The 27,513-nt window shown below is 54.7% G+C and overlaps 1 protein-coding gene across 9 annotated transcripts in view; it reads left to right on the top strand.

The window, feature by feature from the left end:
• Positions 1–6,435: 6,435 nt before the first annotated feature.
• Positions 6,436–27,513, top strand: part of FOXP4 (forkhead box P4) — a 53,083-nt gene continuing 32,005 nt past the window's right edge. For all 9 annotated transcript variants that reach the window (XM_072731880.1, XM_072731894.1, XM_072731887.1 and 6 more), the window contains exons 1-2: positions 6,436–6,574; positions 25,167–25,392. In XM_072731880.1, coding sequence (XP_072587981.1) covers positions 25,183–25,392 — 210 coding nt within the window. In that variant the 5' untranslated portion in view covers positions 6,436–6,574; positions 25,167–25,182. The remainder of the gene's footprint in view (positions 6,575–25,166; positions 25,393–27,513) is intronic.

The raw sequence follows: 27,513 nt of genomic DNA on the forward strand, positions 1-27,513 counted from the left end.
AGGTCATGATCCTGAGGTCCTGGGATCAAGCCCCACATCGGGCTCCCTGCAGGGACCCTGCTTCTCCCTCTGCCTATGTCTCTACCTCTTTCTGTGTGTCTCTCATGAATGAATAAATAATATCTTTAAAAAAAAATTCCCCAGGGAAGGAATACTTCCCTTGCTCAGCACAGAGTTCTGAAGGCATCCTTGTGGACCAGGAGGAAGGGAGTTGGAAGGAGTGAGCAGAATGGGAACACAGCCCTCTGGGAGGAGGGGATGGCCCCAAGAGAGGGAGCGTGCCACCTAGTTCCATTTTCTATCCAAGTCCCACCCCACCTCTCAGGACTCCCAGCTCCTCTGTTCCTCCAGTCAAGGAAGACCCATTTCCTGCCCATGTTCCACAACCCCCAGCTGATACCTTCAGGGCATCAACTTGCTCTGAGATGTATCAGGCTTTTTTTTTTTTTTTTTAAAACTCTGCTCTAAAGTATCAAGTCGTAAAAAATAAAATAAAATCAACAAGCATTTACTGTGCACCTACTATGCAAAACACCCTGTGCCGGGGGCAACAGGAAATTCCAAAATGACTACAATTGTAAGCCACTGACCTCAATTTGTTATGTAGTCGGAGAGATGAGGCATAAATGATTAAACAGTTAACACAATAGAATGTGTTCAAAGTTTCTAGGTGCTTGTTAAATAAAAGTTAGCCAACAACACATTGTAACATCCACAGGAGTGCCGAAGAGAAGGAAGGAGGTGTAAACTGGCCACGGGGAATCAAGGAATAACAACCCGGCTCCAAACTATCCTGTGCTGCCACTGCCCATACTGAGAAGCTCTGTGACTTTTCGGATTCCTCCCCACTTCTCTGCCAGACCCTCCTTTCTCTCTCCATCCTTCAGCCAAAGAAACACAGTAAGCCCCTTGCTTGGGGATTTCAGACTAGAAAGTACCAGAATTGGGATTAAAGTCCCCAGCGTCTTCACGAGGAAGGAAATCATGCGGTAGCTCCCGAAGAATGAAGGAAGAAGGGGGTCTTTCCTCCGTGCCTGCCAGCTCTTGGGCTTTTCCTTGTCCTTGGGCACACCCCCTCTTCCAGGAAAGGCTGCCTGATGTCTATAGGGGAGGGGGAAGGGCACTGGGTACTCTCCCCACCCATCCTTCTAGGTGTCCCCCTGTCTCCCTCCACGGAAATCCCTCCACAGAGAACTCTCATTTGACGCAGAGACACTGTGTTCTAATAGGTGGAAAATTGTTCATCACTTGTCAAGTTATTATTGTTCATTTCCTGATCCTTGAGGACTGATTTTCCACCAATTAGCCTGGGGTCGCAAGCCTGCCACCCTATGGACTAGGCCTAAGTCTCTGAGCCCCTGAAAGTGACTGCAGGGGGCCCTGCAAATATCTCCCAGGGCCCAGGCATCCAGCCTGGCACCAAGTAAGGGCAATTGGGCCCCACCCCCAGTCCCGAGTGCAGGCCACACCACAGTCCCCTGGGACAGCTCCCCACAGCACATGGACCTCTACTCAGGGCAATATGGTAAACTGATAAGCCCCCCCCCCAGGAGCCTCCCTTAAAAGGGGGGCATCTAGGGAGTGTCTTGAGGGTTCCTGGCACAGTTCATTAAGATATCAACCCTTAATGAAATATTTCTTTGTTTAAATCATCATTTATCTTGGGGAACAGGGGCCTTTGTGGCAAAGGAAAAGGCTGTCCCCTCCCATTCCTCCCCCAGCTTCACCCAGCACAGGCCCCGGGGGTCTTTCTGAGTCAGAAAGACTAGTAAGCAGGGTGGGGAGGAGCAGCTGGGAAATGGGGAGGGGAGAAGAATCCAGAGTAGAGAAACCACAGGGGGAAAGGAGTGACAACCTGATTGAGCAGGAGGCAAAGGGGGAGAAAGAAACAGAAGGCCTGGGGTGGGATGGGGAGGGGAGGTGCACACAGAAGCAAGCCCACTGCCATGTGACCACAGTGGCCAGAGGTAGGAAACAACCTAACTGTCCACCACCAGGAGGCTGGCAAAGAAACCAGGGCATACCAACCCAGTGGAATGTTCTCCACCAGCCTTTTTCAATGACTGACCTGGAGATACATGTAGCAAACCTAAATTAATCTTCCCAGCATGAAGTTCAGTAATAAAGACCAAGAACAGAAAGTTACCTTCTATTTGAAAATTTCTAGATACCCAAGCAACACTAAAGGATTAATTGTATAAACTTACTTGGGAGGGGCCACCTACCAACTGCAAGAAAGTGACTACCTCTGGCAAGGGAAGGCTGGGGAAAGTGAAAGAGATATAGAGAAGTCCTCAACTAGAGCAGCAGGGACAAGGTTGATCTTTTTAGTTCTAAGCATGAAGAAGGGCACACAAATCAGGAGTATAGAGCAGCTCAATTAATTTTCACAAAGGGAGCACAGCCTTGCAACCAACTCCCAAATTCACAAAACTCAGAACAATAATCCCCAGACAACCTCCCCTGGGGTCCCCTCGCACCCTCTCCCAGTCATGCCCCACCACCCCGAGTTCTAATGCTGTCCATCTGCCCAGTTTTCGAATTTCCAAGAAATGGAATTATCTTGGGTGCTTTCTCATGTGTGGTATGTTTATGCTCAACATTCTGCATGTGCGATATCTCCATGTTGCTGTGCATGGCATTGGCATTGGCTTGGTTCATTCTCATTGGCAAGTACTAGCCCGTGAAATACCACGATTTGTTCACTTATGGCACTGTTGATGGCTATTGTGTGTGGTGCTGCAGAGAACATTCTAGTGTAGGTCTTTTGGGGAACGCATATATGTATGCGTTTTAGGAGTGGAGCTGCTGTGTTATGTTGGAAAGTTTTATTCCTTAATAAGGCTAAAAAAAAAGTTTTGAGGAAAAAAAAAAGTAAGACTCAAACAGATGATGGAAACATAAACCATCTGGGCCTAGATATGTTGGGACTGTGGGATTAAGGAGACTAATGTTTTTGGACACACCCCCGCCCCCACCCCAGAGTGCCAGGCCTCATATGAGGAATAGGCTCACCCACTAGCCCACTTCATCCCCATGGCAGGGAGGCAGCTGACCCTGCTTCAGAGCAGAAGACCTGGAAGCACATCCTTGCTGCACCACCTCCCAGCTGTGTGACCTGGGGCAAGTTGCCAGACCTCTCTGAGTCTCAAGGTCTCCACTTATAAAATAAGAAAAGCCACTACGTCTGGGGAGATAAGGCTCAAAGGCACGTGAGTCAAGTGGCTGGCACACAGCAAGCATTTAATAAGTATCAACTGTAGTTGTATGTACGGTTTGCATTTTTGTGAGGTCAATATTCCTCATTTTTAGGTGAGGGAATCAGGGATTACAAAAGGGAAAGGAAGCATTTCTGGAAAGCAAATGATTTGCCCATGCTTTTCCCTGCCAACGACCCAAGGAGCCACCCTCCCAGTGTTGAGGATGAGGAAAGCAGGGCTCAGACATCATGTAACTTGCCCAGGTCACACTGCTGGTAAATGACAGAGGCTTAAGTTCAACCCAAGGCTGCTTCATGCCAGCCCCTGTGCTTCTGACTATGGCCTTCCTGGCAGGGCTAGACCACAGACCCTCATTCTTGCCAAAACCAAAGCCCCTTGCCCTGGCCCCTTTGAAGGAACGAGGATAGAAATGGGACCCTCCTGTCTATTCTGGATCACTCCACCTTGGGAGCCAAGGGCTACTCTCCAGCCTTCTCACAGAGCTCTTGTACCAGAGGGAAGAGCTTCAGAGCAGCTGCTTTGATTTCAGGGTGTTTGTTCTGTACCTTTCTTTGGTGAGGCTTGCTTTCCTCCCCAAAATGCCCTTTAGGTGAGGATAACACAGGGCCTTTAGCCTCCCTTGTGCCCCCCTCAATGTGACTCACAGGGCGCTGGAAACTCAAGCTGGTCTGGAGATGACCGGTCACCTGAAATGAAAGCCCAAGCATTTCCCAGGGACTGCCCACTTTGGGCAAGGGAGCCCACGTGGGAGGTGTGGAGGGCTTCTGCACGAAGGTGATGGGGAAACGACTCCGTGGGGAAAGGACTCAGAGTAAGCCAGAAAAGAGGTGGACAAGCCCGGTCCACCTCCCCCTGCAAAAATCCCTTCTTTTGTACTGAAAGTCCTGAGTTGTCATCCCACCCCAAGCCTCTGCAGGAAGGATGGGCAGGAGGCCTGGGGGGCATGGCCACGGCCCAGCTGGGCTTACACAAGGACCAGCCAACTGCAGGCCAGGCCCAGACCTGTTCACACACCCCGACTCCCACCAGAGCTGACTCTCCATGGAAGCTAAACAGGATCACATTACTAAGGGCTTCCTTTCTCGCAGCCTGCCCTCCTCCTCAGGTAAGCCACAAGCAGTGCCGCTTCAGGGGCCTCCATGAGTTCATCTCCATCCTCACCGAAGTGGCTCTGGTTGGAATCCTGCTTCATCCCTTAGCAGCTCGGTAAGCCTAGGCAAGTGGGGTAATCTTTCCATGCTTCAGCTTTCTCTTCTGTAAAATGGAGATAATGGTACTATCCACCTCATTGGGTTATTCTGAAGATGAAATAAGTCCTCCGCCTGGCCGGCTATAGGACTCGAACATTAGCTGTTGTTATTCTTTATTGCTACTGCTATTACTGCACTGCGAAGAACACTGTGACAGTCACATAAAAGACACTTAGAATCTTCCTCCCCACAACTTCCCACTTAGATACCTGAAGGTTCTGGGAGGGCCTAAATCTCCATCACACCCACCCAATGGGACAAAAACAGGATCAGGACCTGGACGGGTGTCACTAACCTTACAACAACTTCTGAGGTTAACATCCCTACCTGCAGAAAAGGGATATTATAATTGATGAACCACCCCAAAAGGAGCCTCCTCTCCTAGGTTCCTTTTCTTCCAAGCGCCTTTGGAAAGACCCTCTCTTCCAAGAGACCCTTCTCTCTCTCCCCAGGCGACAGGACTGACTCACCCCAAGCATCTGCAGCTCACACTCCACAGAGGCATCAAAGGGTCGGGCCCTGTCTCCACCTGCCTCAGGTGATCTGGGCCAGGAAAGCAGGGCCCTCCCTTGGTCATGGGCACTCCTTGAAGATCTCTGGGGCGTCTTTCACCTCTCCCCACCCGCAACACAGAGAGACAGGAGATGTTTTGGGAGTGGAGGATTTATTCAGATTTCCACGGGTGTCTGGGTGGGGCAACTGCTACCAGCTTACTCCTGGCCGGGGCACTCGGGCCTTTTCCCATCCGGACTCCCCGCCCCCCCCCACATCCAACCCCCTCCCCCAACCTCCGCCCCCACCCTAACCCAACACGCGCCACCGCCACCACCACCATCCCTCCGAGCCCCCAGGCAAAGACACTGAGTTTTGTTTGCAATCTAATTTGTCCGGATAATCGCCTCGATTTTGCACTTCGCTTTGCCCGCGTGTATCCGGCTTTGGGCCCCTTCTTCACCGGTTAGCACAGCACTTTCTGGGAAATTCCCCTTCCGGAAAGGGAGTCAGCGCGCGCCCGGGGTGAGCGTTCACAATGCCCCGAAGGAGCCTCCCCACCCCCCACCCCCGGCTCCCGGAGCTCACCGCCAGCCCCCACGCGGCCGGGAGCGGGAGGGAGGCGAGGAAGGACTCCGGCCGGGCACCGGCTCCGGGATCAGGCCCCGGCCCCTCCCCGCGCCGAGCGCAGCCGGCCGGGAGCCAATGAACCGGTGGGAGCGGGCCTCTGCCGTACCTCCAGACTCCGGGGAAAGCCGGGGTTTGCACGGCGCCGCAGGACTCGCGGGGGCAGGCAGAAGCCGGGGCCCCTCCACCTCCCGCCCTTTCCAGGCCCGCCGCCCCGCGTCTCCTCCCCTAGTCCCCACTGCTTCCCCTGAAGTTCGGCCCACGTGGTTGGTCCTCGCTGGCTCGCGGCGGCGGCGGCGGCGGCGGCGGCGGCCAGGCCGGGCCGGGCGAAAGCGGCTGCACCTGCTTTAGGCGAATTATGGTAGCGCTAGAAGTTGGTCTCCCCTCCCTCCGCCGCTCGCTCGCTCCCTCCTCCCGGGCTCTCGGCGCGCTCCCTCCTTCCCCTCCAGCCCGCGTCCCCCGCCCCCTCCCGCCCCGCCCGCGCGCCGCCCGCTCGCAGCCACTCGCAGCCCGGGCTCAGTCGCAGCCCCTCGGAGTCCGGAGCCGGCCGCCCCTGCGGACCGGACAGCGCGGCCGCCGCCGGGACGGAGCCCCCGGCCCGCGAGGAGGGCGCGGCGCGGGCGGCGGCGGCGCGGCGGGGAGGAGCCCGGGCCGGAACCAGGGCTGGGCCGGGGGCGGGGACGCCGGGGTCCCGGAGCCCGGGAGCCGGAGCGAGCGGGCGAGCGGCGCGGAGGACCGGGAAGGAGGAGCGCCGCCGGAGCCAGCCGAGCCGCCCGCGGAGTGCGATGCCCCGGCGGGGCTAGGGCGCGCGGCGGCCGGCGCGGCGCGGCGCGGAGGGAGGACGCCCGGGAGCGGCGCGGCGCCGGGCGGCGCGGAGGGGCAGCCCCAGCGGGCGGCGGCGGGCCCGGGCTGCGACCCGAGCGAGCCCCATGCCCCGCGCGGGCTGACGGGCCGGAGCCCGCACGGAGCGGCCGGGCCGGACAGGTAGGTGGCGGGCCGAGCCCGGGGACGCGGGTGGGGGCTGGGCCGGCGACCAGACCAACTCCCTAGCTCGCGCACTCTCTCGCCCGCTCACTGGCTCACTTTGTGTTTGCAAACTGCCCGCCGGAGACGCGCTGGGCGCCGGGAGGAGCCGGGCCCAGGCCGGCGCACTTTGTTCCAGCCGGGGCCGGCTGCGGCGCCCTGACCCCGCGCCGCCACCACACCCCGCCCCCGGCCTGGGCCCCCGCGGCCCGGAGCCGCCTTGGGAACAGGTGGGGGCGGCGGCGGGGCGGCGGGAGGTGGGGGCAGCCGGAGGTCGGCGAGGCGGGGTGGGGGGGCCTGGGAAGGCCACTGAGGCCCGCCCTTCCCCCAGGACCTGGCCCCGCCCCCTCCCGGCCTGGCCGCGGGGAGTGGGGTGTAAGGGGCGCGACCCCCCCACCCCCCGGCCCCCCGCCGGAGTCGAACAAAGAGTAGTTCCCGGCCCGGACTTTGCTGAGCTGGGGAGGGAAGTGGTGGCGCGAGCTCCCCCAACCCAACCCGGGTCTGTCCAGGATTCCCCGAGACGCGCCCCGGAGGCAGATGGGGGTGGGGGTGGGCCGCGATCGCACCGCCCAGTAGCCTCGGGTGAGAAGGGGACTCGTTTCGCTGGGCTCGCACCTTGGAGGTGCCGGGGCCAGGCAACCCCTTTCCCCCCATCGCTTCGCTCGGCCAGCTCCGAGATGGAGCGGAAAACTTCTTGGGGACTTGGGAGCGTCTGGAAACGGCCCCTGTGATTTTGTGCGCCTGTGCTGGAGGGCGGGGGACCGACCCGGCGATACCTTTCTCCACCGCAGTTAGGGAGAGCCACCCCTGCCCCCACCCGTCTCACCGCGTTGGGGCTGGAAAGGGAGGGCGGCCGCAGGGCTCCGACGCCCCCCCCCCAGGGAAGAGGGTTCCCGAGTGACCCAGCAGGACACCCCCCCTCAGACTGACGACCCCAGTGTCTCCTCCGGACTGCCCGTCACGGACACCTCTGTGACCCGCGGTCACCCCGCCGGTGCTCCGGCCTGGCGCTCCCGGTCAACGCCGAACTAACTTGGGGCTGAGCCCAGGCAAAGCCTGTGGCGCCAGGAAGCGGGGCGCTCCGAGCGACCCGGGTCCCGGCCTCCCCGGCAAAGGACCATGCGATTTCGCGGGACGCGGATTCTGAGACAGAGGCCCTAAGGGCTGCGGATTCCTTCCTACAACTGGGGCGACCTCGTGAACACGTCCGCGTCCCTCCCGGACCCTCCAGGCTAGGGGAAGGTGATATGGGAATACGGACACCCAGAGCCTATAGAGCGCCCAGCTCATCCCTTTGCACTCCGGCTTCTCTTGCCAACCCCCGCCTGGAGGATTTCCTCGCTCACTCGGCGTCCGGGGTTTAAGGCGTCTGGAGATCACCGCGTGTCTCGCACCCCAGCACCGGGTCTTCCTACGGATTGGCCTGGCCGCGGAGCCTGGAGCAGGGGCTCAGGTGGGAGGATGAAAGAGCAAACCCGAGTCTGAAGCTGTCATCCCTGCAGTTCCTGAGAACACCCAGGAGCATTTTGGCCCATGCGGGTTTTTTCCTTGAACTTCAGCATCTTTATCCCTCGTTTTAAAGCACTGCCTGGATTGTCCCAGGGCGAACTGTGCTGGGTCTGGGATTGCAGGGCCCGGGAGTGAAGCATGAGATGTGGCGGGGGTTGGAGCCGGAGACGGACAGGGTGCCACCATCTCCCACGCAGAGGGAAGGAGCGGCCCGAGCGTCTACACGGCCTGTAGCTGCGGAAGGGTCTGACCACAGCCCCATCGGAGAAGGCAGTGGGTAACCAGACTGGAACACGGAGAGTCTGAACCCAGAAACTCACTTTCAGCAGAGATCCCGAACTGGAAGCGTCCCCGGGGCTGGGCATTTCAAGCCCCTGACTCCTGGTGAGCCAGCGGGTAGTCTCAGGGGCCGGAAGGGCAGGGATGCCAGCATCTCAGATGCCCTGAGAGACACTCGCTTCAGACAGTCCCTGCCCCAGATGATCTCCACGAACCCCATGCAACCGGGAAGAAAACTGCTCTGGGGATGGGAAGTCTGCAGGCTTGTTTTGTTTTGTTTTCAACTTGAGAAACTTTGTCTTGCCTGGGTTCTGGGGTGCCCTGACACCTGGCAGGCTGGAGGGAGGGCCCCGAGACTGTTGTAGGCACCTGGACGACTTGCTTTCTCTGACTACTTTAGATTTGAGCCTCTCAAAAGCAAGGGGTATGCCAGGGTGGGAGGTTGGGGGGCCCTCCTTATCCGGTGTTGCTCCCACTCTTTTCAGCCGGGCAAGGTAGCATGGGGGAGGAAGTGGTGTTGTGGGGGCCCAATCCCCCCAAACATACCCAGGACCCCCAGGAAGTTGGGAATCTCTTCTCCCAGACCCTCCAGCCACTACTTTGCTCTGGTCCCAGCCTCAGCACTGAGTTAGGGGAGAGACCATGGGAAGCTTCTCTCTTGGCACTAAGCCGTTGAGTCTCTGGGTGGGGTTTTCTCTCCTTCTCCCAGTCCTGGGCAGAATTCCCAGGAGTTACAGAGTTGGGGAACCCCTGAGCCCTGGGGAGAGAAAGGCTTGATACCAATGCTGGGGAATGCCAGGGGTAAGGCAGGTTGGGCCCAGCCTGACACAGGACCTGCCTTTGTCCCTTTCTATGCAGGTACTCTGCTCACACCTAGACACTGATACCCCCCCCCCCCAACCCCTTTCCTCTGCTGTGGGCCAGAAACTTCCTTTCTGGCTGCTAGCAGGTAGGTCCCTTCTCGCCAGGAATGTGCATATCCTGCTGGGCCCCTACTCCAAACACACCTCTTCCTTAGGGGGAAGAAAGCAGGGGGGATGTGCTGGGAGGGGGGGTGGGGGGTTTCCTTTGATGTAGTAATTCCCCCCAAGTGTTTGCTGAGCCCCTGGTCTGTCTGGGCAGGTCCCAGGCTGGGCACTAGAGAGCGTGAACAAGAAGGCTGGGTCTGCTCTCTGATGCTCCTTTGGCTGGGGTAGGAGGGACAGACAGGGAGGCTACTGCGTCAAGGAGAGGAGAATGAGGGCAGGGTGTCTGTTTCAGAGGAGAGGTGTGAGGTGCAAAGGGAAGGGAGGGTCATCTCCAGAGGACTCCCCTGCCCTGCCACACCTGGCATGGCTGCACCCTTCTTCCCCCACATCCTAGCCGATCACTGTGCTCCTCCCATCCCCCCCCCACCTTGGTGGTTTGCCTATCTTTCCAGCTGAAATGCAAGCCTCTCCGCATCTGTCCCTGGCACAATGACTTGACTTTCCTAATAACCCAAACTGTGCAAAATAATAATTTCTTCTATCCGGGGAGATCCACACAGTGTCCCTTCACAGTCTTACAGCTCTCCCAGCTTCCCCAGACGAAGGCCAGGTGGGTGCTACTTTTGACAGGATTCCATTGGCTGAAATGGTTTCCTTGGACTTGGTTCCAGAACTCCAGAGCCCAAGGCAAGGAACACCAGCCTGGCCAGGGCAGAACATGGGTCACAGTGGAAGAGACTTTGGAACCTGACCACCGGCAGTGATGGGACTCTAGGGAACTTATTAAGCTCTTGGAACCTCAGTTTTCCCATGTTGTAAAGTGGGTCGATAATGCTCACCTTAGAGAGTCCGTTTGGGAGTTGAGTGGGAGCTTGTATGTGAAGTCCCTAGCACGGAGCCTGGCACATACTAGTGCTGACCAAGGAGTGGTTTGTATTATTCGACTTCCAGCGTTGCCAGCACGCACGTTGGACTGAATACTGGAAATGTTTGTGTTTTAACCTCCATTTCACGGGCTTGGAAAAGGAAGCCTAAAGAGAAGAAGCAACTTGGCTGGGGTTACCAGCTAGTGAGTGGTACAGCTGAGACTAAAATGCAGGGCTCCTAACTCCCAGTGCAACCAGTAGGGCCTGAGCCTCGCTGTGGGGAAGGGAGAGAGGAGGGGATGAGAGGGTCTGTCAACCCAATCCCCCTCCACCACACCCTCCTTTACAAACTCAGGCCTGGGCTGCCCCTTTGCTGTCCACTGAGAAGGCTCAGTTTTCTCCTCCTGCCTTCCCATTAAGGGGGGGTCTAGGTTCAGAACCTGGCATTTCCCACCTGCATACGACCCTAGAAGGATCCAGACGGATGTTACCCCACCATCACCACTTGTGATGGTGCTTGTGAAGACAAAAATGCGAGGAATAATTCACCTCTCTCCAAAAAGGGAGACTTCTGGGGTTTGGAACGCTAGCCTATACCGTCTTATGGAAGACAAGTCTTAGATCAATTGGAGACCTACCTGTGGATGGATCACTTCAAAGAAGAAGAAAAAAAAAACTTCAGCCTAAAGTTCCTGGCTTTTTCAGCATTGCCTTCCTGGATTGGCCATGGGAACACACACCTTCTTCACCTGCTGCCAGCCCCACCCTGCCGGCATCACAGCAGGAGCCCTGTTACTCCAAGCCTTGTGGCTGCCCATGCAGGGGTTTGGTGAAATGGCACTCAGTGGGCCCCTCATAGAGACTGGACTCAGAGCACGCCTGCCTGAGCTAGACATCAAGAACTCCTAGCACAAGAAGTGCACATCTGGACAGGGCCACAGGATGTTGGGCTGTGGGAGTCAAAGTGCCCTGTGCCTTGAGGGGGCCTGGTCCTGATGGATGTCCTTCCTTCCCTTGATTCCTATCCCAGGACTACTCCTTTCCGGGTCTTTGCCGGGCTGTCCCTCTAGTGCAACCCTGTACCTTCTCCCCACCCTGGCCAGAGCCATGCCACCTGTGCCCAGAATACCAGTAGCTCTGCTGACCTCACGGTTCCCAATCCTCTGCCCAACTGGAGCCTCCAGAGCTGGGACCTGAGGGCCATCAGGCTTATTGGTAGTCCTGGACCAAGGTAAATGGCATTTTCTCTCCCACTCCAAGCTGATTCTGATGGAACCTGACCTGGGCTGCCGTGCAAATGGGGTAGGGGTGAGGAGGATGAGCTGGTGGGCTTTCCTCAGAGTGGAGTGTGTGCACAATACTAACCCTTGGCATTTGTTCAAGGTAGTCAGGGTCAGCAGGTGGAAGTTACCTCGAATTCTCACCAGTAGCAAAGGAGGGACAGATGGTGGCGACTTAAGGGCAGGGTAACTCAGGGAATGGAGACCAGGAGGAGGACTGTGGAGCACTTAATGGGTGCAGTGGCAAGCATGAGGGTTGAGGGGAAGAGGTTTAATAAGAGGTGACTCCATTGCAACTTGGAAAATTAGGAGTGGAGCAAGTGCCCCAGGGCTGATCTTTCAGATAGGGTCTGGGGACTGGTCCTGATGCTCCCCAGGGGCAAGAGGATGCCTCTGCTGACCTGGGAGGGCCTTCATGAGGCCTGTGCTGTGTGAAGGAAAAGTGGGAGTTGGGGGAATGAAGGGGCTCCCCTTCTTGTTTTTTCCAGCCGATGAGCTCCCTCAGATTGGGCTCCGCAGCCTGGAGCCCACACGTCCAGGAGACCCAGGCTGAAAGAAATTGGTCCAAAAAAGGGTAGCAGTGTACTTCCTCCTTTCCTTCAGGGCTTCCCCAGGCAGATGCACATTGGCACCCTGCAAAGAAGGGTGTGCATAGCTGGGGAGAATCTGAAAGAGACACTGAATGGCAGGATTTGCAGGAGACCCAGGGAGTGGCTGCAGCTGTAAACACTGAAGGAGCAAAGCTCTGAGTGTGGAGAAGCTCCCTATCTTCTCAAGGCTTCTGCATTGCTGGATCATTGGAGCAGGAGGCGCTTGTGAAAGTTGGATCTTGCTAAGGATGCAGAGTTGGTCCACTTGGGAGAACCCCTCCTTTAGGAAGCCTCCGGGATTTCCCCTGGAGAGCCAGTGCTACTGGTCTCCCCATCCAGCTCCGCGCCCTTGCTCTGGGTTGCTTGCCCCACCAGCATTTCCCTGAGCCTCTGCAAGCGCATCAGTGCAAGTTGCTGGAAGTTCCTTAATCTCTGAGCTCCGGCATGCAACACCTGACCGGAGTACCGAGAAAGAGCCTGGGGCACGGGACCCCCTCCACTCCAGTGCCTGGGAGTCGAGGGAATTTTGGAAGAGGGGGCTGCTGGTGTTTGAGGTGGGGGGGGGTGTGCCTTCTCCCTGTGAACTGCACTCCTCTCTTTGGGGGATGACTTAACAGATCTGGGTGGTAAACAAGGTCTGGATTCCTGGAGAGGTCACCGGATAGCACACTGCTACCAACTTCCTAATGCCGGGGAGACCTTAGGCATGCCCACTTCTCTCTCTTGGCAAAGGTGTTCCTAACTGCAGGTTGACTTGGGAACCCCCGCAGCCTCTTCTGCTGGGCTACCTCTGGCCGGAACTGCGGGTCGGGCTTGGGGGGAGGGAAGGAGGACACCGCCAGGTCCCGGCGCACTCCCCTAGTTCAAGGCGGTGGGCCGGGCCTCCCCTCGCCCTCCCGAAAGGGGCGCCGTGGAGTGGGGGGCAGGCGACCCCGCACGCACAGGCTGGGCTCCTCCTTCCCAATTAGGCAGCGGAGCCTGATTAAAAGGGGGTGCTGCCCCCCCTTGCTTGATCTCCATCGACGAGATTTCCCTTCATCAGAATCTCACATCCTCCAGAAATTAATTTGATGCCTCTTGTTATCAATTAATTGAATCTCATTGGGAGAGAGAGCTCAGTGAGGCGGGCTGCAGCTTGGCCCTTGTGTGCCTCCGTGCTGCCCTCCCCCCTCACATCAGGATGGCGTCACCCCCTCCCCATTTCTCTGTTTCTGCCTTGCCTTTCATTTTACCTATTTTCTAAAACAAAACCACCCTCATGAACGCTTTTGCCTTTTGCCGGGTTTGGCTTGGATGGGTACCCTCCCTGGGCACCTCCTGGGATTCACCCTTTCTGAGCTGGGGTGGGGGGGGCAATAGGGACTTGTTCTCCCCTGGGCCCTGTTCCATCCTTCCTTAAACCAACAGAACCTCACCCTTGGGGGATTTGGCCCTGACCCTGACGCTGTGTACTCCAGGGGCTGCTGGTGAGAAACTTGGGAGAGGACCCCGGGGAGAGCTAGGGACAGACTCCAAAGAGCCTCTTCCACAAGATACACACACCCTAGTTGGAGGAGGGGACCTTGGAGGGCCAGGCTGGAGGCCTGCCTGTCAGCCCTCAGGATTTTGTTCTGGTGAAAGTTTCATATTTTTTAGAAGAGGCCTTTAGGAGCTGTTGCCCCAGCCAGGGGCTGATCTGCTCAATGAAGGGGCAGAGGGCACAGATGTGTGGTACCTCCTGGCTGCCCGAGAGCTAAGTTGGGCCTCTGCAGGAATAAGAAGGTAAATGGAAGATGAAGGAGGAAAGTTCTAGAAGTTGTCCCAATCTGGGAGGAGGTTGTGGCAGGTACAAAGTACAATAAGTGGTCACCAGACCCTGACTGAGGATCTCTGCCTTGCCATTTCACATGCCTTCCCTGTTCTGATCCTCACAACAGCCTGGAGAGATTCTCCAGGCGATGATATAGACATATCTCAACTCTCAGTTGATGGGTGAGGGGCCTGGAGAGGTAGTGCAATGGCCCTGAGGCCACACAGTTAACTGGAACCTGCTTCTCTGGAATGCTGGCCATAAGGGCTGAGCCACTAACTGACCAACTTCACCCCTTAGGAGTCTTGTTGACTCACACAAAGCTTATTACAAGGGTACATTTCACACAAATATCCCCACTTTGGCTTCTTGTGAAAAACTAAAACCCTGTCAACACTCAGCCTGCATTTGGTAAGGGCAGGCTGGGATTGATGCCCTGCACTTCTCACCTGGCCTCCTAGGTGACCAGCCTGGCCCCTGAAGGCATTGTGGTTAGTAATTCTGTCTTGGAGATTTTACTTATCCTCAATATTCTTCAAGGAAGAGCTAGGAGAAGGGGAGGTGGTCTGAGAGACTCTGCAAGGTCTTAACTAGAGCCAGAGAAGACCTCTAAGGACACCCTGACCCCAGCTGAATTCTGTTCAGAACTGACGGTGGTGTTTTTCCTGTTTTTGACCACGGAAGGAATTATAGGGCCTTGTGTCACCAGGAGTCTGTTCCAAGCTGAAACCAGGTCATCCCTGCCCAGGTGAGCCCGACTGTGAAAGTCATCATCACTTGTCCCCCAAACTTACTTTTTGTGGGGGGGAGTGGGGAGACTTTCTTCCAAGAATGGAACCTCAGGTGGCGACAAGAGAATTGGATATAAGTCACTTTTCTGGAACTCATTTTGTAACAGGGAAAGAGGGGCGGAGGGGGGAGGATGCTGAATCTTGCATATCTGGATGTGGATGTATTTCTGATGCCCCTTGAGTTGGTACCCAAGATGCCTGTAAATATTACACCTAAATATCATCAGGGGAGACAGAGAGGGCCCAGGGCAGGTCAGGAGCAGGTTGGGCGTGAAGCAGTTAGGCCCCCAGGAAGGGCCAGACCAAGTGATGTGTCCCAGGCTGACTGGAGTCCCTCCTTTGCTCACGGGAGCCCCCTGGTGCCAAGGGCACTACCGGAACCAAGCTCCAGATGGCCATTCAGGCCTCGGATGAGTTGCCCCCACCCCAAACCAGCAGGCCCCCCCACGAAAGACGTCACTATTTAATTAGCCATCTCTGATTAACCAAACTTGGCATTCGGCTTCTCTTGCCCTCATCTTTCCCAGCTCCGAATCAATGGCTTTGATATGCTAATTAGGGAGTAATTTAATTTCAAAAGGCCGCAATTAACAAGGGTGTTGTGGACATGCTGTAGTTAAGCGGAGTAATCTAATTTGCATTAGTAACAAGCAGGGACTAATTAGAAGCTTAATTAGACACTTAGATGGCTCTTATGTTTACTTTCTTAATGAGATGGAGTGGGATCTTTGGTTCTCTTTTTTTCTTTCTTTCTTTCTTTCTTTCTTTCTTTCTTTCTTTCTTTCTTTCTTTTTTTTATTGATTCTTCCTCTTGGTGTGGTTCTAGGATGGAGTGCTAGGGCCTGGTGGGAGCATTTTAGGGCCAGAGCCAGTGGAAAGTAAACTGTGGTTGGGGGCAGTGGTGAGGAAAGGTTCAGACTCCAGGGAGAGCTGAAGGCAGAGGCTCAACCGCTTCCCAGAGTGACCACCCTTTAGGCCTCACCACCTCTGAGGTGGGATTCAGGAGAAGAGCACTGATTTGGGAACGGGGAAGAGCTGTTAGAGTTCCAGTTCAGCTCACCCTCCTTGCAGTCAGGTGACTTTGTCAGGTCAGTAGACATCTTCAAAGTGTGGCTCCTTCATCTGTCAAATGAATGCCAGGTTGTGTGCAGAAGAGGGGACAGGGTATGGGAAGGGACTTTCAAGGACTCTATGAGTGGAATGGTTGTTATTAAAATAAAATATAGTCACAAATTGTGTGCCCAGGCTTCACTTCCTTGTGACTCCGCTTAGAAGTCACCTCCTACTGGAAGAGCCTTCCCAGAGTATCCCCATTCCCTCTAGGCACCCATAGCCAGCACCTCACCCCTACAGTGTCAATTTCATGTAACATTTGGAAAGTTGGGCGATATATATAGATCAGAGGTTCTCAACCCTGGCTACAATTGAAGCTTAAGGTATTTATTTGAGAGAGAAAGAAATAGCATAGGCAGGGGGAGGGGCAGAGGGGGAAGGAGAAGTAGAATCCCTACTGAGCAGGGAGCCTGATGTGGGGCTCAATCCCAGGACCTCCAGAACATGACCTGAACCGAAGGCAGATGCTTAACCAACTGAGCCACCCAGGCGCCCTCTGCAATTGAAGTTTAGAATGCTTGGAAAATATTTTTAAATGATCCATGCCCAGCCCCACTCCCCAGAATCGCAATTTATTTGATGCAGGGTGGAGCCTAGGTATTGGGTATTTTTCTTAATGCTGTGTTTGCCTGGGTGTGTCTCTTTTTCTTCCACCAACTTGTAAGCCCCACAAAAGCAAAGGCTGTGTTTTATTCCCTCCATATGCCCAGACCCCAGTACCTACTGTGTTCAGTATTAGTTGCAGGCAGAGGACCACCAGCCAGCTGTGTACCCTGTATACTCACCCAGATTTGACAGGATCTGTAAGTGTTGTTTTTTGAATGCCTTATGCAGGATCCGAGAATCTTCTGGAATCAGACCTGAGGAGGAGGGAGGGAAAATGCTAAAAAGGTGAGGGGTATTTGAGTCCTCCAGGAGATGTGTCCATTGCCAGAGGGAGGATAAAGTTGGTACAAATTTTATGGATATCAATTAGGGAATAAATATATTGACAGCCTTAAAAATACATAGTTCCACCTAAACACGTTTCCTAAGCTAGTAGTTAGAAACATCGAATGTTCCGTTAGCAAAAGGGTGTTTATTGCAGCGTCATAGTAAAAAAATAGGTAATAGTCTGGATGTCCAACTCTAGGGGATTGGCTCAATAAATTCTGGAACATGTAGCCCATTGGAGCAACAATGTGACCACTAAAAACTGTTGCTTAAAATATTTGCTGTCATGTGGAAATGGTTATGATAGTAAGTGGTGAGTGGAAAAATAGGAAAATTCAAACCATGTACAGATTATGACCCCAATTTCACTTTTTAAATGTTTATATGCCAAAGAGAGTGAAAATGAACTGACTGGAAGGGGTGGATCCCAAAAGGCTAGCTCTCTGGGTGGCACGATTATGGGTACCAGTTTTTTCTTTATACTTTTTTTCTCTTCAAAATTTTCTACCAAGGTGTCTAATGCTTTTAAGATTAAAAACTAAAGTTATTTGAAATTCAGGAGAGAACGTGAAGCAGCACGGATGGTGGCTCATCTCCCAAGTCAGAGGCTTCTTGCCTTCCGTTAGAGAGGCAGGCCCTCACCCTGACTCTTGCACAACGTTCCTCGAGCTCTGAAGTTTTGTGCTGAGAGGTCTTGAATGGTCTCTGACATTGGGGTATGTGGCTGTTGGTGTGTCATTTAGGGAGAATCTTGGGCAGGAATCAGAGTACAGAGGGAAGCCTGGGGTGCCCCAAAGTATGGGGATAACAGGGGCTTGGAGAGGGATTACTTTATCTGGAACTCAAGAGAGCCCCATCTTCTTAGGGAAAGACACCCTTGGCCTAATCAGAAAGCCCGGTGATGACGTGACTCACATCACCTTGCTCTGGTTTGGAGACCCATTTTGGAGCCATAGAGACATATTCTAAGCCATGGGCCCTATTCTCACTTTCCTCAAATGCTGAACCATGGGCTGTAATAAGGGGATAGGATCATAAACCATAGCCCACTCAGAATTGAGTTGCAGCAGGACTTTCTGGGCCCCCATACTTACTTAACTATCCTTTTCTGAATGCCTTCTTCATGGAGTGGATTTTATTTGATATCACAGCAACCCTGAAAGGAAGGTTTATTGGCATTAGCCTCATATGACAAATAAGGAAACCGAGGCTCACACGGATGACCTCACTGCTCTTATTACAAAGATAATGAGAGACCAGAAAATGGTCAGCAGGTAGATGGCAAATGAGTGGCTATCTACAGAAGGCCAAGGTCAAAAGTGGCTACTGCCCAAGCCCTCACCTCTTCTGGCAGCCTGAGCAGGTGCGCCTTCAGGGCCTGAGCTGAATGAGGGAGGGGGGTCCCCCAGGCCTTTGGATGACAGATTGGGAAGCATTCTTCAGTTACGTGTAATGTCAGTGCTTATTGCTCTGAAGAGCCCTCTGCTTTATGTCCCTGACACAAGATTTGATAGCAAGATAACTAGAAAGATAGGAAATATAAGGTGTCCTCATGCTCTGTTCTACGTGGTACCCACGTCTTTTCATGTAATCTAGCAACGTGTCCATTTCAAAGACTTTTGGCTCTGGAAGAGTCTGAAACTGGCAGCCTCTCTTGAAATAAGGGGCTTTTGCCTGTGCCGTTTCCCCTGCAATTCAGTGTACGCTTCACCTGGCCAATACCTACTCACCTTTCATTTGTGAGCATAAATGCCATTTCCTCAAAAAGAAGACTTTCTCTGCACTCCCCCCGCCACCCGCCTGGTTTAAGTAAGATTTCGCTGTTTATTCCCTGTACTCACACTTGATAGAAACCTACTTTATTGTGAGCTTATCTCTTTTTGTGTCCTTACTTATCATCTGCCTCCCCTCACAGGAACCATGAGCTCCAGCAGAGCAGGGCCTGTGCCTTGTTCTGCCTTGTTCTGCTCAGGTCTGCAGACACGGAGCCTGCCACACTGTAGGTGCCTAAATATCTGTGCAACCCATGAATGAGGGTCCTTGCTGGTGCTATACACTCTTGGCCATCTACTGGAGGAGAGAGAATGACTTCGTTCATAGCCAAAACTCCACTAGTGGCTAAATTTTCAAAAAGACCAATGCCAGATTTCCCTAGTAAAAAGAGGTTGGGGAGAATAGGACCCCCATTATTATAAATTGCCCTCAAAGCATCTAGGACACTACTGCACAGGCTTCTTCAAGATTTATAAACCTGCAGAGGGCAGGGACCAAATTCCAGTGTCCTGCAAGATAGGTCCTCAGGATTTGTCTTTTTTTTTTCTTTTTTCTTTTAAGATTTTATTTATTTATGAGAGACACTTAGAGAGAGGCTGAGACATAGGCAGAGGGAGAAGCAGGCTTTTTGTGGGAAGTGCGATATGGGATTTGATCCTGGAACTTGGGATCACACCCTGAGCCAAAGGCAGATGTTCAACCACTGAGCCACCCAGGTGCCCATCCCCCCCACCCCTGCTTTAAAGTAAGCTCTGTGCCCATTGTAGGACTTGAACTCACCACCTGGAGATCAAGAGTTGCATGTTCTACTAAGGAAGCCAGCCAGGCGCACCTCCCCATCAGTGTTGTCTTAATCAGGCACTAAATCCATGTTGAATGAATACATGACCTTGGAGATAGATCATTTCATTTTGGCCACAGGCAGCTCATAAACTAAAGTCAGTGGTCGGGACACCTGGGGGCTCAGTGGTTGAGCGTCTGCCTTTAGCTCAGGGCATGATCCTGGAATCCTGGGATTGAGTCCCACGTTGGGCTCCCTGTGTGGAGCCTGCTTCTTCTCTCTCTGCCTTTCTCTGTGTGTGTCTCATGAATAAATAAATAAAATCTTTTTTAAAAAAATAAAGTCAGTGGTCATCACGGGGGAGACCTGTGGTCTTGGATGAGCAGCATCAGCATCACTTGGGAGCTTTTTAGAAGTGAAGATGCTCAGGCCCACTCCAGACCCACTGAGTCAGAAACCCTGGGCCTGGGGCCCAGCAATCTGTGTTCTAGCGAGCCCTCGAGGGCATTGTGATGCACTCAAGTTTGAGGTCCCCTGGCTTGAGATTCGGGTCCATTTTGTTCTCCCTTCCTACTACCCCATGATGTATTTTAAGAAGCCTCCTGTGTCTTTTATTGAGGTCAGCTTCCTCATCTCTCTCGGAAGTCGGTAGGGGTATACTGTGTAAATAGATGGCTACTTCTAGTCTGCTTTCCCCCATTATACGGAGGAGAAACGCGGGTAATGAACGTGGCCCAAGTCACCCACAAGTTGATGGTAGACCTGGGGCTAGGTGCCAGGTTTCCCGACTTTCAGTCTCAGGCTTCCAGCTCTCGCCCTGACTAGATTGTGGGTTTGCGGAGGGCTGGCAACAGTGACTCCTGGTTTCACCTCAAAGCACTACAGTCGCGGCGGGTCGGGGTTACCTGTGGCCACGCCCCGCCAGCCCTGCGGGCGTAGAGCCCAGGTGCGCCCGCTGCCCGCTGCCCGCTGCCCGCTGCCCGCTGCCCAGCTGCGCACGTGCACGTGTGCGCCGGGGGCGGCCCCGCCCCTTCCCTCCCTCCCTCCCTCACGGGTAAACTCCGGGCATCCATCAGTCTGTTAATTGCACTAATTAGAGATCGCGGAGGTGTTAATTGGAAAACCCTGGTATTGTGCCTGTTTGGGGAAGAAAACGTCAATAAAAATTAATTGATGAGTTGGCAGGGCGGGCGGCGCGGGTTCACGGCGAGGCGCAGGGTGTCGTGGCAAATGTTACGGCTCAGATTAAGCGATTGTTAATTAAAAAGCTACGGTAATTAATACTCCCTACGCCATATGTGCCCGCGGAAAAGGCACAAAGGTTTCTCCGCGTGTGGGGCTCCCCGGCCCTCTTCCAGTCTCACCCCAAAGCATCCTGGTCCTGGGGTTCTCCTTTCAGCCCCAAAATGGGTAGAGCTCGTCACTTCCGGCCTGGGGGCGGGGGTGGGGGCACAGAGCGGACCGGGAAAGTTACCAGGAGGCGTCCCCGTTGCATGCCCGCCAGGGTTCTTCGAAGGGCCTGGAGCCTCAGGGGAAGTGGGAGCCCCCAGCGGCCCGCAGCCTCCCCGAGCGGAAGAGGAGACTGCGGCTTTGACCCAGCTTCCTTCCTTTCTTCCGCAGGCGTCTGCGGGAGCTTCGGGGCCTGGCCCAAGGCTCTGAGATGCCCTGGTTCCCCGAGGGGTTCCTGAGAGGTGGGAGACTGGGACCTGCCCAAAGGGGGGACTAGAGTCCCAGAGAGAAATTCTAAACCACCTAAAATAATGTGGCCTTAGTCACTTTCCCCTGACCCCAAGGGGGCAGAAGAGGGGTCAGGGAGGTGGGGGTGGGGCGGGGGATGAAGGCCTCAATCTTAGTGAATCCTAGAAAGACCTAGTTCCCCCCTCCTTACGCACTGTATGAAGGAAGAAAGACCAATGTGGTGTGGTGGCTGGCCCTTGACACCAAATGATTTCCTTCCTGCAAGTGTCTTCTCCTCTCCTGCAGGTGTCAGCTGCTCTTGGCTGAGGGAATGAGTGATGAGGGAGGGAGGGAGTGTGGACAGAGGGGAAGGGCAGGAGTGGAGGGAGGAGGGGGCTTTTGGAGGGGACTCCCCCCCCCACCCCAGTACCAGAGGAGGCAGCTCAGGTCCACATTAGACAGAGCCCTCTGGGCAAGGGACCACAGTCGTAACCCAGATGGGTCTTCAGTGGCTTCCACCTGCCACTAGAACACTGTGGCTTTGTGTGCATGTGCTGGGGTAGGGAATTTTACCCATGGAGCTTTCCAAGGCCAAAAAGGCTTTCGGGACCACCTCTCTATAGAGATGGGGAAACTGAGGCCCAAAGGAGGAAGGCAGAGGATTCACATCTGGTTGTGGCTGAGCCCAGGCTTCTGCCTTCTCCTAGCCAGGGTCCAGGTTCTCAGGGCCCTGCTGTCAAGGTCTACCAGCACCCTGCCCTAGGCCCTGTTGCCTCTAGAGCCTGCTCACCCACAGTGCAGGGAACACCCTAGTGCTATTGCAACACCCAGTGGAGAGCCCGGCAGGAGGCATGAGGCTGCTGGTGTACTCATCCTCAGAGGGCAGGTGTCCAGCACAGAGAAGGTAGAGGGTGTGGAGATGCCTGGGAACACGTGCAGGTTTGGGTGCGCATTGGTGGGTGGGTGGGAGCAAGGAAGGAGGTGAAAACCCAGGGAGAGGGCAGAGCGTGCCACATGGGAATTAATGCCATTCATACACCCTGCGGAAATGACTTTTCAAATGCATATAATCTCAAGCATGCAAATGAGAGGCTTGCTTCACCCTGTTTAATATGAATGATCGGCCCTTGAATAGCTATTATTACACGCCACATTGCAGCAATTATGTTGTTCACTGGGTGTCGCTCTGTAACCCCCCCCATAAAAAGACAGAAAAGAAAGGGACACCTCTGTTTGCAGCCTCCTTCCTTTCTTCTCCCTTTTTCCAAACTTGCTGTCTGATCCACAACTTTATGGTGTGTGTGTGTGTGTGTGTGTGTGTGTGTGTGTGTGTGTGTGTTGGAAGGGGGGCACTCTCCATTACCCCAGGGAAGTAACTGCTGGATTTTCTTTCCTTTCTCCTGTACACACACACACACACACACACACACACCCCTGAGGCTCTGGTCTTTGTCCCCTGGGGCCCAGGAGTTCTTAGATCTCAGAGAAGCTAGATTTGGAATCAAGGCAGGCAGCTGCTCTCCACCCCCAGCAGGGCCAGGGTTGAGGGAGAGGAAGCTGGGTGGGCCCCTGCTGTCTCCCCATCCCCCTTATGTGTAGCTGGGGCCCAGGCCAGAGTGGGGGAAGGTGCTCTGAAGGTCTCTGGCAGGGATCAGGGTGGGTGGCTCAGAGAAGGGGGTGGGGCAGGGCCCTGTGCTTGGTCGGTGGAGGCCGGTGCCCACCCCATCCATCATTTGACAGCCACTGGCCCTCGGGCTGACATGGCCATTAAGGCCTAGGCCCAAGTGCTCAATCTCTTCCGAACCATCGCCCCCAACCTCACCCTCACCCTGGCCCACCTCTTCTCAGAACTCAGGAGTGGGAGAGGCAGCTGGGGGTGGGCAGTGGTAGGGAAAGCCCTTGGAAACACACAGGAATGCATAAACATGGGACACCCTAGCAGCATAGGGTCACCCAAAAGGCTACACAGATCAATCTATTAGGATGAAGACAAAGTCACAGAAGAAGAGGGGCCACAGGACCGGTGATGTGGCCCATGTGGCTGGTGGGCCCCCCACAGACCCTTAAATCTCTCCGTCCCCCTCACACACTCCAGTACCCTTACACTTCTCCCAACCTTGCTTCCAGTAGAGACAAAAACAGCAAGTGGCCTGGCAGAGTAAGGGAAGGATCCTTCTGGAGTGAAGGGAGAGGATTTCTGGGCAGGAGGGAGATGATCTTGGGAGCCGCCACCTTGGGGAAGGAATGAGGAAGATAACCAGTCTCTCCAAACAGCACTCTGATCTGCGCAGCCACGACCTGTTGGAAGACCATGTTGTGTGATCCTGGGTCTGCTTTGGCCAAAAGAGGATCCAGAAGGAAAGAAAGAACACTGGCTGGGTTCTGTAGGCCCCTCAATCTCCATGTTAAATGGGCCAAGTCTTAGGCCTCTCAGGGCCTCAGAGTCTTCACCCTTACAAATAGGGCAGGCAGAGAGAGAAGGGGTAGACTGGAGCTTACATGCTGCAAGGTGGTTTACGTGTGCTGTTCAATTTACTCTGCTCAGGACTCCAAGAGGCTGAAATGAATTACTTCTACAGACAAGGAAACTAAACTTTAGGAAGTGTTTGGGGTGGGGAGGTGTTAATTTATTTTTAAATTTTAAAACAGATTTTATTTATTTGACACAGAGATTGAGAGAGAGAACACAAGCAGGGGGAGGAGCAGAGGGAGAGGGAGAAGCAGACTCCCTGCTGAGCAGGGAGCCCCATGTGGGGCTCGATCCCAAGACCCCAGGATCATGACCTGAGCTGAAAGTGGAGACTTAACCAAGTGAGCCACCCAGGCGCCCCGGGTTTTTTGTTTTTGTTTTTGTTTTTAGTTTATTTATTTAAGTAATCTCTGCACCCAATATGGGGCTCATACTCACTACCCTGAGATCAAAAGTCACATGCGCTTCTGACTGAGCCAGCCAGGCGCCCTGAGGTTTAGGGAGTTTAAGACGCCTGTCAAAGATCAGTGGTGGGTACCAACCAGGTCCCTTGTGACTGCAATTCATGTTCCTCTCAAGGGGCTGTGGCTTCAGGGATAGGTTGGTACTGGGGGCACTCCAGATTTTGAGAGCAGCCCTGTATACTAAAGTACCCCATGTGCTTACAGGCCCCCACCCCCTACCGCCAGCACATGTTAGAACCTCCTTGAGTGGTAGAAGGAAGCTCAGGCCTCCTCTTTCTCCTGGCTGCCTTTGACCGTTCCAAACATACCCTCTCTTTCTGGGAATGTTTCCACCACTCCTTGAGAAGCAGCTGGGGGAGGGAGGGCACAGGATTCAGGCCTTGACTCTTTGCCCTGGACTCTCTGGACTCTCACTTTTTCCATCTGTAAAATCAGGATGATAGTAACTCTCTCATTCCTTGTGAGAAGGAATCATAGTGCTTACAGAAACAGTAAATATTATGGAGTATCTCCTTTTGGCCAGGTACTGGGCTGAGGGGCTTTAGAATGGAAGGTCAGAGGAGCAGGACCGCTGGCTGCCTTCACTGCACAGCTCCAGGCCCAGCTGAGTGGCTCCCAGTAGGTGCTGGGCAAAGGGCAACCACATTTGTGGAACAAATGTGGATTAGAGCTTTTCTGGGTCCTGGGGAAGGAGACTCTGTAAGGAGGCCCTGCCCTGGGGGAAGTCTCTATCTATAGGGAACACACCCAAAGGTCATTACTGGTGGGGGTGGGGCCCAGCAATATGGTTGGTCCAAGTGAATAGCTCCTCTGCTTTAATATAGGGTTTCCTAGTGGGACCCTAGCTTCCAGCATGCCCTAGCCTGGAGGGAAAGCCCAAAACAGGTTTCCGACCCCACCCTCCCCAGGGGCAGGGGTGAAGCCTTCACCTTTTCCCCTTCCCTGCCAAGGTCTCCTGGAAGTCCAGGAAATGGTGAGGAGGGCAGTGGGGCAGCCTCAGCGTGTCTGGAGTGGCCCCTTCCCCCAGTCTAGGGAGAGGGTGACATGGGGAGGAGAGGAGTCCCAGGAGCTGCTCCCTGGAAGTTGAGGAGGAGGAGATGCCCTAGGACTGGGGCCTGGTGGGGGGGGGGGGGCAGCTGGGGGTGTTAAGTGGCAGTGGTGTGTTGTTTGGGGGTGTTGGGGGGACTCCAGTGGCTGCCCTGGGATAGACGGCGCCGGCCTGGAGCCTCAGCCCCCTCCCCCATGGCTCTCCCCCCTCCCCCCCATCCAGGTCCCGCTAGAACGACATGATGGTGGAATCCGCCTCGGAGACAATCAGGTCGGCCCCCTCTGGTCAGAACGGCGTGGGCAGCATCTCCGGGCAGGCCGATGGCGGCGGCGGCGGGGCCGGGGCGGCGGGGGCTGGCGGCGGCGGCGCGGGCAGGGACCCGGCGGCGGGCGCAGACAGCAACGGCGAGATGAGCCCTGCGGAGCTGCTGCACTTCCAGCAGCAACAGGTAGGAGCCGGCGCCCCCTTCCCGGCAGCCGGCAGCCGGCAGGACAGGGGCCCGCCAGGGGGGCGGGTTCCCCTGCTCTTCCTGGTGACCCGCGCCCCAGGCTTGCCGGGGCCTCACTCTTGACCTTGCCAAGGCCCAGCCTCCAGGGACTCCTTCTGTGCCCTCCCATTCTAGTGGCCACCTAAAGGCAGGGGCCCAGCAGCATTCCCAGGAGAGAGAAGTGGGACCCAGAAGTCAAGGAGTTTAGAACAGCCCCAGAAATGCCCACAAAGACAGAATGACGCTGGGCAGTAGCCTTGAGACTGTGTGTCTGGGCTGGGTGGTCGCCTGGGCTCTCCTCCTGCACACTGTGGGGACGGAGACCCCTCTAGGTGCATGCCCCTCGGAGGAAGGGGCTATGCACAGAGGAAAACCTTCACTTTGTGTTGTAAAATATTCCCCACCACTATCTCTGCCTGGGCACCTAATCCAAGCTGTGAAGAAATTAAAGTTCCAGGCACCCGAGTTCAAAGCAGCTAGGGAAAGGCCAAGAGCAGTAGGCTAGAAGTCAGACAGGGCATCTCTGTCTGCACCCCCCCCCCCCCGCCCCCATCCCCCTCCATCATTTCATCCTCAACTACAGAGTTCAGGAGTTCAAGACCAGCCGCTGAAGCTTGAGAGGCCCTGGAGTGGGGAGTCAGGTTGGGTGATGACAGAGCAGGGGCCCCAGGTCCTGGGCCACAGCCCCACCCCTGGACAAAGGGAGAATCATGCTTGACAAGTTCAGGAGAACCGGCCCAGCCAGCCCTGGCCTTGGGATTCTCCTCCTCTTATTTGATTGCTCCTCCAAGCACACTGATGGCACTGCCTGTGGGGGGGCTCTCTGGGAATGCTGTGTAGTTGGGTCTTGCATGAAGGTCCCCACCCGTGCCCCACCCCTGCCTCAAGTGTACACATATGTGGGTTCCCACGTTGTCCTCCTCTTCTCTCCCAGGCTCACCCTGAGGCTCCTCCCCCAATTCCATGGCCCCTAAGGGGCCCTCTCCCACCACCACACTATGTGAAGCCAGAGGTCAGACTACAAGCAGCACCATCTGAAGCCCCAAACCCTGCCCAGAGTTGGTCAGCCACCACTAACACAGAAACTGAATGAACCTGGCTTAAGTCCCAGGCAGCCCCTTACCAGCAGTGCAACTTTGGCCAAGTCATGGGGCCTCTGTGAGCCTTGGCCTCCTCCATTCCTAACGTACAGGGTTTTTAGGATCAGTTGAGTGTGAAGTCCCTGCACACACTGAGTGGCCCATGTGGATGCCAGCAGACTTGAGAATAGAAATCACTTCCTCTTACAAACTGTGGAGAGGATCTGTTACCTTTCCCTGGAGACACAGTCCTTGGGAGTTTGCTGGCCTTTCCCAGGTCTTCCTAAGCAGGTTCTCTGGCGAAGAGACCCACAGAGTTTGTGACATCTCCTGGGGATGCAAGGTCAAAGGGCAAAATCCTACCCTTTATGAAAATAATAACAAGACACACCCCACCAGAAGTCTCCAAGGCCACTCATTTTGTATAGCCACCTCTTCCCTCCCTTCTGTGCACACTGAGCTCAGAAAGATCTTGAAGGTGGCGGGGGGATGGGACATGGGGGAACTACTGATACTGCAAAGTGTCCTTTAAACAATTACTAAAACCGCAGAGTGAACACAGATATCTGTATAGCTGAGGAGATGTGTGGGGTGGGGAGAGACAGAACTTTCTGTACTGATCAGGTTTCTTCATTCTGCATTGCACACGAGCCATGTTTTGCCATCTATATTCCGCATTCTGGTTATTCCTGTTTGTTTTGGGGAATATCCCAAAGTCCTGGAAAATCCTATATCTGTTTCACAAATAAACTGGGGTGGAGATTTGGAGGCAGGCAGAGGGCTGTTTTATCCATTTGGGCTCACTATGGGCCTGGTGCCTGGGGCCAAGGAAAATATTTGAGATCTGAAAAAAGTTCTATTGGCTCCAAACTATGAAAGAACCCCACAAAACTAAAAATTATAAATTTTTCAATTAGCAGGAAAGTCTGTGGACCCTCCTTCTAGCCCCATCCATATATGAGCCAGGCTTTGGTGGGGGGTGGAGCTTAAGGTATAACACTTT

This window comes from Vulpes vulpes, chromosome 1, assembly GCF_048418805.1.
Source record: "Vulpes vulpes isolate BD-2025 chromosome 1, VulVul3, whole genome shotgun sequence".
In the NCBI taxonomy this organism is placed as follows: Eukaryota; Metazoa; Chordata; class Mammalia; order Carnivora; family Canidae; genus Vulpes; species Vulpes vulpes.